This window comes from Leptodactylus fuscus, chromosome 7, assembly GCF_031893055.1.
Source record: "Leptodactylus fuscus isolate aLepFus1 chromosome 7, aLepFus1.hap2, whole genome shotgun sequence".
Lineage (NCBI taxonomy): Eukaryota > Metazoa > Chordata > Amphibia > Anura > Leptodactylidae > Leptodactylus > Leptodactylus fuscus.
This window is the reverse complement of record NC_134271.1, coordinates 27,486,764-27,501,692: the sequence shown is the minus strand read 5'-3', so window position 1 is coordinate 27,501,692 and position 14,929 is coordinate 27,486,764. Positions and strand designations below refer to the sequence as shown.

General features: G+C 44.9%; 1 protein-coding gene across 2 annotated transcripts; it reads left to right on the top strand.

The window, feature by feature from the left end:
- The first annotated feature begins 17 nt into the window (after positions 1 to 17).
- NUDT22 (nudix hydrolase 22) lies at positions 18 to 10,619 on the top strand. 2 transcript variants are annotated; one of them, XM_075280521.1, is made up of 6 exons: positions 18 to 40; positions 5,476 to 6,068; positions 7,857 to 7,964; positions 8,844 to 8,941; positions 9,027 to 9,120; positions 10,373 to 10,619. In XM_075280521.1, exons 2-6 carry the CDS (start codon positions 5,481 to 5,483, stop codon positions 10,472 to 10,474), a joined length of 990 nt encoding a protein of 329 aa, XP_075136622.1. In that variant the 5' UTR covers positions 18 to 40; positions 5,476 to 5,480; the 3' UTR covers positions 10,475 to 10,619. The 2 variants fall into 2 exon arrangements, with proteins under 2 accessions (XP_075136622.1, XP_075136621.1); XM_075280520.1 differs by lacking the exon at positions 18 to 40 and adding an exon at positions 5,130 to 5,207.
- Positions 10,620 to 14,929: the final 4,310 nt, after the last annotated feature.

The window sequence follows — 14,929 nt, the reverse complement described above, 5'->3', positions numbered from 1 at the left end:
CGAATGAGCGATAAGGAGGCGTGGCCGAGCGCTGGAGCAGGTAACAGGGGCTTTGTGGGGGTGACATGTCGCGATAGAACAATGCGATAGTTCTGTTCTATGTAATTGCGGTATTTCTGCTAGGCTTATAGGTTCTTGTACAGACTGTGTGTGACGTCACGGGGAAGTTTTACTTGTTTCACCCCTAATGGAGTCCGAGGAAATGTCGCAGTTATTTTATATCGCCTGAGAGCCGCAGGGATAGACGTGGCAGTGTGAATGGAGGTATAGGCTGGTTGTTAAACGTGATCTTCTCCTTTAAGTACAATGTGGACTGTCCTACCTGAAACATTGCCAGGCCAGGGAGGTCAGCCATGACAGGATCTCTCCGCCTGCATACAAGTAATGAAACTGAATCTGACTACGCTGCGACTCACAAGTCACTATAAGTGAGAAGAAATCTTAATCCGTCCCCACGATCCATGTCACTATGTGCAGGCGAGTCAGTGCTACACTATGTACAATGGCCGTGTAGCCATAACAAGGTGAGGCTATAGCCACGCGGCGACTCACCCTGACACTCATGTTAGTGAACGGACTGGCGTTGCGACCCTGAGGGTGATCAGCACCAAAACATTGAGCGCCGTTTAACTTTTTGTGAGTAGAGTCGCCCTATGATGGAGTCACATGGTAATCTCCGGTCCTTGGCCTAATAATCACTTTACCTTTAAAGTGTTGTCTCATTATTTACGTCTATCCCCAAATCCACAGGAAGGCGTGAGTGTCTGCTGCGGCCCCTAGTAAGTATAAGCCTTCATTTACCCCTTTTTTGGGGCCAGCTTGCACCCGGTTTCATGGATCCCGCACACATTTGCGTGTATGGAGTGATGGTGAAAATGAACAAAAATAGGACATGACCTGTATGTTGATGGTCTGTTACTATGGACTGTCAAAATAACGGTCGTGTGAATGGCCTCCATTTACTGATGTTGAACTTAAAGGGATTCTACCATTAAAAACTTTTTTTTCTCGTTGACACTTCGGAATAGCCTTAAGAAAGGCTATTCGTCTCCTACCTTTAGATGTCTTCTTCGCCCCACCGTTCGGTTAAAAATCTATTTTTCGTCGGTATGCAAATGAGTTCTCTCGCAGCACTGGGGGCGGGCTCCAGGGCTCAAACAGCACTGGGGGCGTCCCCAATGCTGCAAGAGAACTCTCTCCAGAGCCGCCTCCATCTTTGTCAGCAACGGCCTCTTCATCTTCTTCTTTCGGGGCTGGGGTCACATTTGTATGCCTGCGCAGTCGGCTCTGCCATCGGGCTGCAGGCAGAGCCAATTGCACATGCCGGCGGCCATTTTTTTGTGGCCGCTTACGCAAACATGCGCAGTATGCTCTGTACACCATAGAACTACAGGAGCGTACTGCACATGCTTGCGTAAGCGGCCACAAAAAAATGTCCGCCGACGTGCACTCGGCTCTGCCTGCGGCCTGATGGCAGAGCCGACTGCGCACGCGTACACGTGTGACCCCAGCACCGGAAGAGGATGTACAGAAGAAGATGGAGGCGGCGCTGGAGAGTTCTCTCACAGCATTGGGGACGCCCCCAGTGCTGCGAGAGAACTCATTTGCATACCGACGAAAAATTTATTTTTAACCGAACGGCAGGGTGAGGAAGACGTCTAAAGCTAGGAGAAGAATAGCCTTTCTTAAGGCTATTTCGACGTGTCAACTAGAAAAAAAAAAGCTTTAAATGGTAGAATCCCTTTAATGCTGACGTCACATTTGTTGTGTGTCTATAGCCTAAGAATGGGGGTCCGAAAGTGCCCATGGATGCTCCATGTGAGTGGATGAGTGGTGTGCATGTGTACTTGTGGCCAGCACTTCATTCACGCCCAGGACAGCTGGTTATGTAGAGGCATTGTGCAAAAATAAATATATAATATACGTCTTCTTCTCTCTGTGGCATATATCAAGAAATGCAGTGTGATCAGAACCTAAAGCCGTCCTTATACGTTATATAATAGATGATTCCTCAGCTGATTGGCAGCCATGTGAATTCTAATGTGTGTGCCAGCTTATGGCCTTGTACACACAGCACAGTGATGGGCTATGCATATTAGGAGATCAGAGGCCCAATAGGGTCAGTCATAGGTTAACCTGCACGTCCGATCTGCAACTGTGAATGAGACTGAGCTACAGTAGGATTCGTGGCCCCTACTCAATGTATGGAGTGCTGCCTAGTTTCGGGGGAATCACAGAAGCTGCTAGTAGATGGCAGCACTACTCTTATTCAAGTAATCGGAACGGCACAGCATCTATGTCCACTGTATAGTGATGGTTTCAGTGAGCTGCAGTACTGCTCCTATTACTTAAAGGCATTCTACCATTAAAACACTTTTTTTTTCTGGTTGACACGTAGGAATAGCCTTAAGAAAGGCTATTCTTCTCCTACCTTTAGATGTCTTCTCCGCGCCGCCGTTCTGTAGAAATACCGTTTTTTGTCGGTATGCAAATGAGTTCTCTCACAGCACTGGGGGCGGGCCCCAGCGCTCAAACAGCACTGGGGCTCCCCCAGTGCTGTGAGAGAACTCTCCATCTTCTTCAGGAAGGTCCTATTCATGTGTATTCTTCTGGCACAGGCAGTCAAACTTGTAGGCCTTGGGCAGAGCTGACTGCGCATGCCTGCGGCCACAAGAAAAATGGCCGCTTACTCAGTAAGTAAACGTCCATTTTCTTGTGGGCATGTGCAGTCGGCTCTGCCCGAGGCCTATAAGTTTGACCGCATGCGCTGGAAGAAGACACATCAAGAGGACAAAAACCGAGATTTCTATGGAACGGCGGCGCAGAGAAGCCATCTAAAGGTAGGAGAGGAATAGACTTTCTTAAGGCTATTCCTACGTGTCAACCAGAAAAAAAGTGTTTTAATGGTAGAATCCCTTTAAATGGCAATGACCGCATGCGCTGTTCGCACCTGGAGGCTGCTAGGACAGAAGATGTGCACCAGATCCAGTTATCAGAACCACACAGAATTCCGTTTGGAGCCAGTAAACCCCTTTAAGGCTGGGGGCCCCCTCAGCCACGGTGCGAGACTCACTCCCGATTAGGCTCATTCATTTGGGCCTAATCAGGAGCGGGATGCGGCTGCACTGCATTGGCATTCTGCTGCGGCGGAAAGTCACACTGCGGAAATGGTTTCCGTCACGTGAACATATCCTAAGAGCTTTCTATATATTTCCGATTCCACTTTTAGCCACTCTTGGCATTGGCTCAAGAAACCGCAACAAAAGAAGCTGCGTTTCCACAATGTGCGGCTTCAGCCTAAAGTTTCATCTTCTTTTCTGCTACTATAAAATGCAGATTCTGCTGTGTGAACTGGGCCTAAATCAGCGCCACATTATGCAGTGTGAATCAAGCCTCATACAACAGTCTTAAAGGGATTCGATCATTAAAATTGTATTTTTTCTGCCTACCACGTTGGAATAACCTTAAGAAAGGCTATTATTCTCCTACCTTTAGGAACGGCCTTTCTTTGCGTCTTTTTCTGGAGCTGGGTTCAAACTTCTAGGCGTCGGGCAAAGCCAACTGCGCAGTTTGAACCCAGCGCCAGAAGAAGACGTGAAGACAGCCCGTTCCAGACGAAGATGGAGGCAGCGCTGGAGAGTTCTCTTGCAGCATTGGGGACGTCCCCAGTTCTGTTTCAGTGCTGGGAACCGCCCCCAGTGCTGCGAGAGATCTCATTTGCATACCAACAAAAAACAGGATTTCTATGGGGAAGACATCTAGAGGTCGGAGACGAATAGCCTTTCTTGAGGCTATTCCGACGTGGTAGACAGAAAAAATACAATATTAATAATAGAATCCCTTTAAACAAAGCACATTAGAGTCACATGTGCCAGTTCCTTTTTATAAGGAGTCGTGTAGATTTCCGCTATAATTTACACCAATTTCTGCAACAAAGTTTAGTAAATCTGTCGTGGCCCAAGAAGTAAAAAGTTACAAATATGGCTACATTGGAAAAGGAGTGTAGAACGGTGAGTAAAATCCACACTGTGGGCCTATGTGTTGATTCTGGGAATACATGTGATGTGTTTATCATGGGGGATATAAGTGACATACTATGGTATAGGCTGAGCGAGACGTTGGGTAGATCTGTTACAGAGTGTGCAGAGATACTGAGCGCTCTCAATTTCCTTCTAACAAGTCCTCATTAATATGTGCTAATTGGTGTGACGTGCAGGATCTGATGCGAGGATCACTGCTGTAGTGTTTGTTCAGCTGCTGGCCTAGCATTAGGTGTGTTATGTAACACAATGTACATAATGTGAGACACAAACAAGTCACTATGTGTGGAATGTAAGCACAGGGACGGGGCTCTCCTATCACTAGGTCATCACAGCTGCACCCCTTTGACGTCACGGGTGCTGGTGTACAACGTACAATGACATAGGAGACACACCGCTCTGTCAGGAGTAGTAAATCAGCTCCAATGTGCGCAAAATACGTCAGTCTCTGTATACTGCTGCTTATTTACTTGACGCTATCTTTCATAGTCAGAACTGGAGCTACAGCTGAAGGAACACACCCCTCCCCCAACAGAGAAGTAAGTTAGTAAAAAAAAATCATTGACCACATTTATTAAGGTTTTTGCACCCAGAAAGTGGCCAACAGTGCACCTTAGTGTCGTTTTGTAGACAGTGGGTGGAGCAGGGTTTGAGTCTGGGTGGGCCAGAGCAGGGACTGCCCCGCTCCTCCCGATTTACTAAACCTTATACTGTAGTTATGCCACAAATCTACACCAGCACCTACTAGATCTGCGACCAGAAGCCAGAGCCGCTTAGTAACTCTAGCAAGTTGTAAACCTGGTATAAGGATTGTCAGTCTTAATAAATCCCCCCCATTATGTTTATGCAGTGCGGTCTGTATACTGTCCCGGGGATCATATAGTCATTGTCATTTTCGATGTCCTTTAGTAAATAAACTTCACATATACTGAGATCTGCAGTAAACCCACTTTAGCGATGGATGTGTAAGGTGTCACTAGGTGGGGCCGAGACGTCTGTACTTGACTGGTCACATTCCTGGGGTGTACATGACATGTGAGACAGGGGAGTGGTAAAGCCCTTATAATCCTCGTGAGTCCTCCCTGAAACAGTGTGAATTAGATGTTACAAGGCCTGGACAGAGGACGAGGAGGAAAGAGATCTGAATTCTACAGGACTTCATGACTGGTAAGACGTTGTACCCCACACTATTTATATATTATTGCAATGTTATTGAGATTTTGGTAGCCATAGAGGGCAGTAGTGAGTTTTTTTGCACCCGATGATCAACTAGAACCCCTATATTTCTGCAATAGAGCAAAAGTACTATAGACAATGCACTGAATGGCTTGACCGTGAGCTAGGTGGCTAACGCTTGTCTTGTAAAGTGGTGAAGGACCATTACAGGGTTACATTGCATCCCGGGAATGACTTTGGTTTTATGTTCACTTTGCAGGACTCATGGATCCTGAGATCTCCATCTTGTACTGCAGTCCTACCCCTCAGGGGATCCCTCAACGAAAAGTTCATGTTCAGCTCTCCCCGCTGTATCAGCGACGACGTCTTCCTCCCCCATTAGAAGAACGAATTCTCGTAGATTGGGAAGAACGTCAGCGAAAGCAGCCATGGGTGTTTAATGGAGCAAAATTCAGGCTTCATTCTGTCTTGCCTGAAGGAGATTCTGGAGCAGGAGATAAAGAGGCAGCCGAGCAGAATAAGGAGAAAGTAAAGATAGAAGTCACTGAAGTCGACAGTGGCAAAAAAGGAGAGTGTGCAGTGAGTCTGGAGGAGGGCGGAGGGCTGACCCTACACCTGGCATTAACATGTTACAGAGACTTCCTGGGAACCAACTGGTCAGGTGAAGCAAGTGCCCTGCAGGAAAAGGGAGGGCAAGAGTTTGGGGACACTCAAGCCTATCTGGCGCAGCCACTTGGTGTAGGAGCTGCTCTACAGTGTCAAGATGGACGCTTTGTCATGCTGAGAAGAAGCCACAGAGTGGGAGAGGCACCAGGGCAACTTGACGTACCAGGAGGACATCCCGAACCTAAGGTAAATATGGGAATGTTTGACGCGCTTACGCTAAGTTTTAATTAGCGCCGTCTCTCCGTTATTCTGATTGGTCAGAGGACCAGAACAATGGAGAAATGGACTAAAACAGTGGTTACTCACGGAGCCTGGCAGACATTGACTACAGTTGGGTTAGTTGGGTGTACTTTGTTCTAAAGGGATTCTATCATTAAAATCACATTTTATTGTTGATCACACGATGTCTTCTCCACCGTGCCATTCGGTTGAAACCCCGGTTTTCGTCTTTAAGCAAATGAGTTCTCTCGCAGCACTGGGGGCGTCCACAGCTGTGTAAGCGGCCATTTTCTTGAGGCCTGTGGGCATACGCAGTCAGCTCTCCCCGAGGCCTAGAAGTTTGAACCCGTCTCCGGAAGAAGACGCACAGAGAGGCCGTTCCTGAAGAAATGGAGGCGTTGCTGGAAAGTTCTCTCGCAGCATTGGAGATGCCCCCAGTGCTGTTTGAGCGCTGGGGACCGCCCCCAGTGCTGTGAAAGAACTAATTTGCATACCGACGAAAACCGGGATTTCTAGGGAACGGCAGCGCGGAGAAGACATCTAAAGGAGGGAGAAGAATAGTCTTTATAAGGCTATTCCTACATGTGATCAACAAAAAAATGTGATTTTAATGATAGAGTCCCTTTAAAACTGAAACTGGCAGAGGGAAAAGTCCAATTTTCTGCGGACACTACAACAGCGCAGATGTGAACATAGCCTTACAGATCCTCATGAGAAGAGGGTAAGTAATAAATGAGATACATCATGGTGTAAGGAAAGGGCTTGTACATCACAGTACAGAAGAATTTCCAGATGGGACTATAGGATGGATTCACACATGGCAGAATTTTCAGCATCTAATAATGTATTTAATCCATCTGAATAATGATTATTTTAGTGGCCAGTGAGTTCCATTTGTATGAATAGGAGAATTTGCCCAGTTTAACTTCAGTGCCTGTGTTTTTGGGCCCTGTACTTGGGGACCAGGAACTGCTGGTTTCTATAGGTTGCTGTTTTTGGCACCTACACTCTGCTATCACCATGTGGGAGTGAATCAGAGTCTCTCATTGAGTAGAAGACATGTCCTGACTCCAAGGCTAGGTCCACATCTGTATCAGAAACCGCCACAGTGTCCATCGAACATTGCTGGATGTAAATGGCCTGAAAGCCACAATTTTAGTTAAATCTGACAGACCACATTATAGTCCATGGGGACCCTCAGGCTTTTAGTACCTTTGCACGGCTGTGCAGAGGAGGCCGGAAGTCTTTTTCCCCTGACTCTTGATCACATGACCTTCTCTGCCTTATTCTGTGGACCTGCAGCCAGATTAGAGCAGAGTTTGTGACGTCACATCCAGCTGGGGCTGCAGCAGGAGAGACAACGCAATGTCAAACCCGCTGCGCTCTGCGAGCTAATAACTGAGGGGACGGGTGACCTGACTATATATTAGACATGAAGCTTATCTATGGAAGCCTTACGCTTTATTCCTCCCTGCATAACCTCTTTAAGAGTGAAGTTCTGCAACAAAAGGCAGAGATCACATCTAGGGTAGTCTCAAACACCTTTGCCAGCTTCTTCCTCATTTCAGTCTTGGGGACGGTCCTTTTTGTAGGGGGAAGGAAGTCCAAGACTGTTTGCTTCTTCTGAAGCTCCTTGTTGGTCTTGAACTTCCTTCTTCTTCTTGATAACATTTCTCAGGAATGAAGGAAAGAAGTGCCTACATTAGAACAACTCTGTGAGACAAAGCTTTAACTGGCTTTTTTATGCTATTTTAGGCTGTGGCCCCCAATATTCCAGAGGAAGAGCTGAGCTTGGAAGTTTTGGAACCAGAATTGGTCATCAGAGAGCTCTTCTCATCTATTCTGGCCGAGATACGGGATGAGGTGAGTTCCACTAATCTATCATGTTCGGATGTCACACGATATATAACCTCAGGACATGGTAATGCTAAGAACACACTTCTCATTTCTGCAATCTTCAAATTTTTTTTCATTTAGATGCAATCACATTACTTTGACCTGAGATTATATGCTGCAAGTGCTAGCTATAGGCATTGAAAACTTATAGGAACTTGTGGTTGCCATGTTTAATAGGGTATCCACAGTGGCTATAGCAGTGGACAAGGAGCGTGTGCTGACCCTACTATTCAAGTAATAGGAGCGGCGCTGCACTTTCCCAGAACCACTGCCATGGTTCTCCACTTGAATAGGAGAACTTATATGTGCTCCCCGTCCACTTCAATAGTTACTGCTGGAACAGCTGATCTGTGAGGAGTCCGGATGTCGGCCCCCAACAGATCCCATACTGATGATCAATTCTGTGGATAGGTCATCAGTATGAAGAATCAGTTTGGAGCCAGAGACCCCCTTTAAAGCCTCGCTCTGGCCAAATGAATTATGTCTTGGCCCTGGAGTACATGGGATACTAATATAAACTGAGAGATGCACTCACTTCCTTGGCTGGTCATGTGATGGGCAGATGGGCCTGCCGATTCTCACACCAGCTGCTAGTCCCTGATTCCTATGTAAAGGCTATGAAAGCGTAATATGGAGGCTCTCAAAAGGGTCTATAGAAAGCTTGCTGTCAGTCTGACAATCACATGACCAGTCATTGTAGGGCTTTAAATTCTCGGTTGAGTTTCATCTCCTATAGACCACATGTGCAGTATCTGCAATGACCACAAGGTGTCAGTATGTAGCACCCACTAATGACTTGTTATAATCTATTCATACTGTATGTGCTTTTGTTTTGCTTTTTTTTAGGTTAATTTACCCCTGTCTACCCTTAGTGAACCTCTTCTTCTGGGCATTGCTCGTAATCACACCAGTGCGGGGCGACCTAGTGCCGAATTCTATGTCAAGTAAGCCAAGCTCGGATGCAGCTAATATTGTTCCTTGTATCTCGGCATATAGCTAATGTATGATACTTCTGCTGCTTCTTCTCAGGTGCAGTCTGACCTCAGCAGAGGTAAAGGAGAAGTATCTGCAGGGGGGCCCAGAAGCACACGAATCCACAGAAATTATATTTCTTGAAAAGGAGGTAAGATTTGGAGCGAGGTTATTGTAAAGATATTTATAAATGTATTACAAATAAACCATGTGATTATGGGGCTATTCCCATCTTAGAAAGTAATGGCGTATCTCCAGGAAGTCATCACATTGGGGTCGGGGAGGACTAAACCCCTGGGACCCCCACTGACCCTGAGAATGAAGGGCATGCAGCGCGGTTATACTGCCGTCTACTGTTCACCATTATTCCCTGCACAGCAGCACCATGGCCGCTGATCTGTGCAGGGATCTGCTGGATGGCCAGGATCACTGCCATGCATGGAAAACATAGAAGTGGGCGCAAAGTAATGGCAGCGAGTCCCCTTCATTTTCATGATCATGCAGAGGCCCATAGGTTGGATCGCCATTAATCATAAAGTGATGGTGTATCTTAGCAATACACCTTCATTATATACAAGAGTAGCTCTTTAAAGGGGCATTCCAGCCCCAAATAATTGTTTTATATTGATGACGTCAGTATTTGGTCTATGGAGGTCCAATGACTGAATTCTTTGCCAGCTGTGAGCATACGTATCATTGCATGGAATTGAATAATCTATGACCTCATCATAAATTAGGCGCATTGTCCACCTGCACAGGGGATATCAAGACTGATATGTAAAACACTGGTGTTGATATACGTCCGGGTATTCACAGTTTGATGCCAGAGAATCGGAGCATTCAGTCTAAAGTGCTGTGGATATGTGATAAATATTGTTCGTAGACCAATCCATATTAATCTATATTCACACTAGCATTACTTGGGTCTGTCAGGGGATCAGAACAACGGAATGGCGCACCACTGTGATAGCGATTACATGGAGCCTGGCGGACCTCATTGACTATAATGGTGTCCATTGTTTGAAAACTGAAACTGATGGGAAGTCCTTCTAAGTCTGCCAGTTTCATGTGGACATAGACTTGGTGTGAACTTATCCTTACAGTGTTTCCCAAACTTTTTTAGATTCCGAGCACCCCTGGAAAAATAAAATTTCTTTGGGGTATCCCTAACTAATTTTACCAAAAGACAAATGTCCTAAGTCATCCATCTTCACAACCAGAGTGTCACATCCCCCTAATGGGCTTCCAGGACACCCCTGAGCGCTGCTGCACCCCTGTTGCAAATCGATGCCCTATAGTGATACTAGAAGATCTTCTCATAATCCCAGAGAAATGTTTCCATTGTGCCCGGCACAAATAAAGTTTTGCTTGTTGTGTTTAATTGTATTTTTTCTGTTTTGCAGGATTTACTGACAATTGAAAGCTCAGAAATGTGGAAAGAGTTATGTCCTTCCGCTAAAGGTTGTGTGAAACTGTACCTGATGGTGCGAGAGCAGAAGTCCTAACACCAGGCGCTGCGCACCGACGGCATTGTACTGTCTGACACGCCAACCTTCCTTCTGTGTGTGACGTTCAGAAGACTCTTTGTAAATAACAGAAGCACACGTACACTTTTATGACGCTTGTAGCATATTTAACATGTTTTGTAATAAAGCAGTTTTTCAGTATAATGAAGTGTATGTTATTTATTGATTAAGAATATTACATTAAAGGGGTTTTCCAACCCCAAATTGATTTTTTTTCATACAGTATGATCTATGGGGGTCCAACACCCAAACCCCACACAGATCAGCCAATCCGGCAGCCTCCAAGTGTCAGACCCCAATAGATCATATACTAGTGACTTATTCTGTGCATAGGTCATCAGTATGAAATATCAATATGGGGCTGGATAAATTGGTTGAAAAAGTGGAAAAATTCCTTATGGAATTCCAGAATTTCCCTCCTTTAACAAATCTTGGATCAATATTCTACGTTATTAGGGTATTCCACTTTTTTTTTCAAAAAACCTGTAAAGTACCGTATATACTCGAGTATAAGTCGAATTTTTCAGCCCAGTTTTTGTGCTGAAAAAGCCCCCCTCGGCTTATACTTGAGTCAGCAAAAAAATATATTATTATTTATTTTATTTTTTTTAGGGGTGGGGGGGTCTATGACCAGCCGCAATATCAATGCATAGAATCTCCCATAAAACAGTGCAAAAAAAAAAAAAAAAAAAAAAAGATTAAAAAAAAAATTAAAAAATAAAAGTTCTAAATCACTTTCCCTAGAATACATACAAAAGTAGAAAATGACTGTGAAACACAAACACATTAGGTATCCCTGTGTCTGACAGTGCCCGGTCTACTGAATATAGGGGATCTGCAGTGCTCCTGTTCCGTCGGGAAGGGGTTAATAGGAGCACTGCAAATACCCTATATTCAGCCAGACTGAATTCCAAGTGGGGGAAGAAAAAACAGCCCTCAAGCTCAGGGCAGGGGCAGACAGACAACCAAAACACCCCCTCCCCTTCCCCAGCAACTACTGCACCCAAAAACTCCGACCATTTTAATTTTTGAAATTTTCCAGTAGCTGCTGCATTTCCCCCCCTCGGCTTATACTCGAGTCAATACGTTTTCCCAGTTTTTTGTGGTAAAATTAGGAGCCTCGGCTTATATTCGGGTCGGCTTATACTCGAGTATATACGGTAAATACATATAATATTTAATGTAACGTAATGGTTCTGAACTTTGTCACAAATTGTACTTCCTGTAACCCATAAACAGTGACTCCATATTTTTTGTTCTATCTGCGGAAGAAATACATTGGGTTTTATGAGGACATTTACATATTTATATAAATACATTATATCCCCTCAGTTATCTGTTCTCTAGCCTACATTGATTTATTTAGTAACCTCTATTTCTAACTAAGACCTTCCATACCACATATTGATTTGGTTTCCCTGTTGTGAACTCTGTATCTCTACGATGTCTTTACTGCACTGGTGCCCAAACCTGGACGGAAAACTCAAGATGTGGTCACGTCGGCGCTTTATAGAGAGGTGTCTGATAACCTCACAAGAGGCCATGCCTTTCCTTATTCAGGACAATACTATGGATGCAGCAGAGTAGTTTGCATGCTATATACCCGTATATACTCGAGTATAAGCCGACCCAGATATAAGCCGAGGCCCCTAATTTTACCACATAAAACTGGGAAAACTTATTGACTCGAGTATAAGCCGGGGGGGGGGGGGGGGATGGAATGCAGCAGCTACTGGAAAATTTCAAAAATTAAAATGGTCGATGTTTTTGGGTGCAGTAGTTGCTGGGGAAGGGGAGGGGGTGTTTTGGTTGTCTGTCTGCCCCTTCCCTGAGCTTGAGGACTGAGGTTTTTTCCCCCCCAACTTGGAATTCAGTCTGGCTGAATATAGGGTATCTGCAGTGCTCCTATTAACCCCTTCCGGAGAGGAGCACTGCAGATCCCCTATATTCAGTAGACAGGGCACTGTCAGACACAGGGATACCTAATGTGTTTGTGTTTCATAGTAATTTTCTACTTTTGTATGTATTCTAGGGAAAGGAGGGATTTACAACTTTTTTTTTTTTTTTTTTTAAAAAAAGCTCCTTTTTTCCCCCCACTATTTTATGGGAGATTCTATACATTGATATTGCGGCTGGTCATAAACCCCCCCCCCCCCCTCCTAAAAAAAAATATACATTTTTTTTTTTTCCTTTGCTGACTCGAGAATAAGCCGAGGGGGGCTTTTTCAGCACAAAAACTGCACTGAAAAACTCAGCTTATACTCGAGTATATACGGTAATTTATAATAAGGGTAAGTTCACACAGGGTTTTTTGGTCCGGAACCTGAGGCGGAGGCTGCCTCAGGTTCTGGACCAAAATATGGGTAGCTGTGACTGGATGTCGATGCAGTTTATCGGCATCCCGTTGCGCACTCTGCTCCAGATTAGGCCCAAATGAATGGGCCTAGTCGGGAGGGAGTGTCTTCGGTCGGATATCGCGAGGCGAATCCTCCTGAAAGAATGAGCATGTCGCTTCTTTTTTCCGGCTCCTGGAAAAAAAGAACTGACCGGCTCCCATTGATTTCAATAGGAGCCATCTTTTTGATCAGGATTTTGAGGCGGATACGGCCTCAAAATCCTGACCAAAAAACCCCGTGTGAACTTACCCTAACAATTAGGCCTCATTCACACATCTGTTATTCACAGACTTTTGCTGTCAGAATTTACCACTGACCGCACACAGGCCAATTGTTTTAAGTGTTGTCTGTGGTTGATCTGTTTTTCCTTTGGGGGTAAATGGTCCATAAAAAGGCTCAAGATAGAGCATGTCTCTGTTTTATTTCAATAGATCAGGGGTTTGTGGAAAAAACGGCTGTCTGAATAGAAACACAAAAAGTTGTGTTCTGTCTGTGATGCATAAGGACAGCACATGTCTGATAGAATGAGATCTATCCATCACCATTGTCGCCTTGTAAGGACTGGGCATTCTGTACTGTATCTACTACACTACATATCTCTGCAGATACAGAGACAGTCCTACGAGGGCTATCTTCTTCGTTTATAAGGGGCAGTACACACAGAGGAAATTTTCCAATTCCGCATCTAATTCTGCATCAAAATCCGCTTCCCATTCACTTCAATGGGAGTTATCAGGTGGAATCTGCCTGAAGATCATGCATGATGCTTATTTTTCCGCTAGCTGAAAATATCCGCTCGAGGAATATATATTGCTAGAGGGAAAAAATCAGCATCTGATCACCATTTGAATGAATGGAGGCGGATTTCAGGTGGAATTTGGAGCTGATTTTGAGGTGGAATCTGCCACGTAGCCTCAGTGAAAAAGTGCTGCTGGAAAAACTGTGGTGGAAAAGCTTTTCAAAGAAAGTCTGCAGAGTTTTCCTCAGCGGACTTTCCGCTTCACTTGTAAATGTAGGGAAAACGCCAGAATAAAATTTTAACAAACTTAGAAGTTTGTTACATGACTATAGTTGTTGAGCTTGGTCTCTGTCACCTTCTTTGAATACAGGGAATGAACATGGAAGTCTTTCCCTAGTTTATTGGTACTGTATATACTCGAGTATAAGCCGACCCGAATATAAGCCGAGGCCCCTAATCTTACCACAAAAAACTGGGAAAACTTATTGACTCGAGTATAAGCCAAGGGGGGAATGCAGCAGCTACTGGAAAATTTCAAAAATTAAAACGGTCGTAGTTTTTGGGTTCAGTAGTTGCTGGGTGCTGGGGAAGGGTAGGGGGTGTTTTGGTTGTCTGTCTGCCCCTTCCCTGAGCTTGAGGATTGGGGTTTTTCCCCCCACTTGGAATTCAGTCTGGCTGACTATAGGGTATCTGCAGTGCTCCTATTAACCCCTTCCCGACGGAACAGGAGCACTGCAGATCCCCTATATTCAGTAGACCGGGCACTGTCAGACACAGGGAGACCTAATGTGTATGTGTCTCACAGTAATTTTCTACTTTTATATGTATTCTAGGGAAAGGAGGGATTTACAACTTTAAAAAAAAAAATTTAAAGCCTCTTTTTTTGCACTATTTTATGGGAGATTCTATCCATTAATATTGTGGCTGGTCATAGACCCCCACCCCCATCCTAAAAAGAAAAAAAGTATAAGCCGAGGGGGGCTTTTTCAGCACAAAAACTGTGCTTAAAAATTCGGCTTATACTCGAGTATATACGTGTGTGTAAGGATTTCGCTGGGGTCACCTGGTTGTAAACCTCTGGTTTACTGGCATAGTAGAAATCTACTAGCAGATAGTAAAATGTACTATTTGAAATAGCAGTGTGTGAATGAAGCCTGAGGTTGAGGTCCCATGTTGCAGAAAAGCAGCTTTTCCACAATAATGGGACTTGGCCTAAAATGGGTTATTCAGGACTATGACATTGATTACCAGCCCTTACAATAGGTCTTCAATATCAGACTATTGGGGTCCAACAACTCG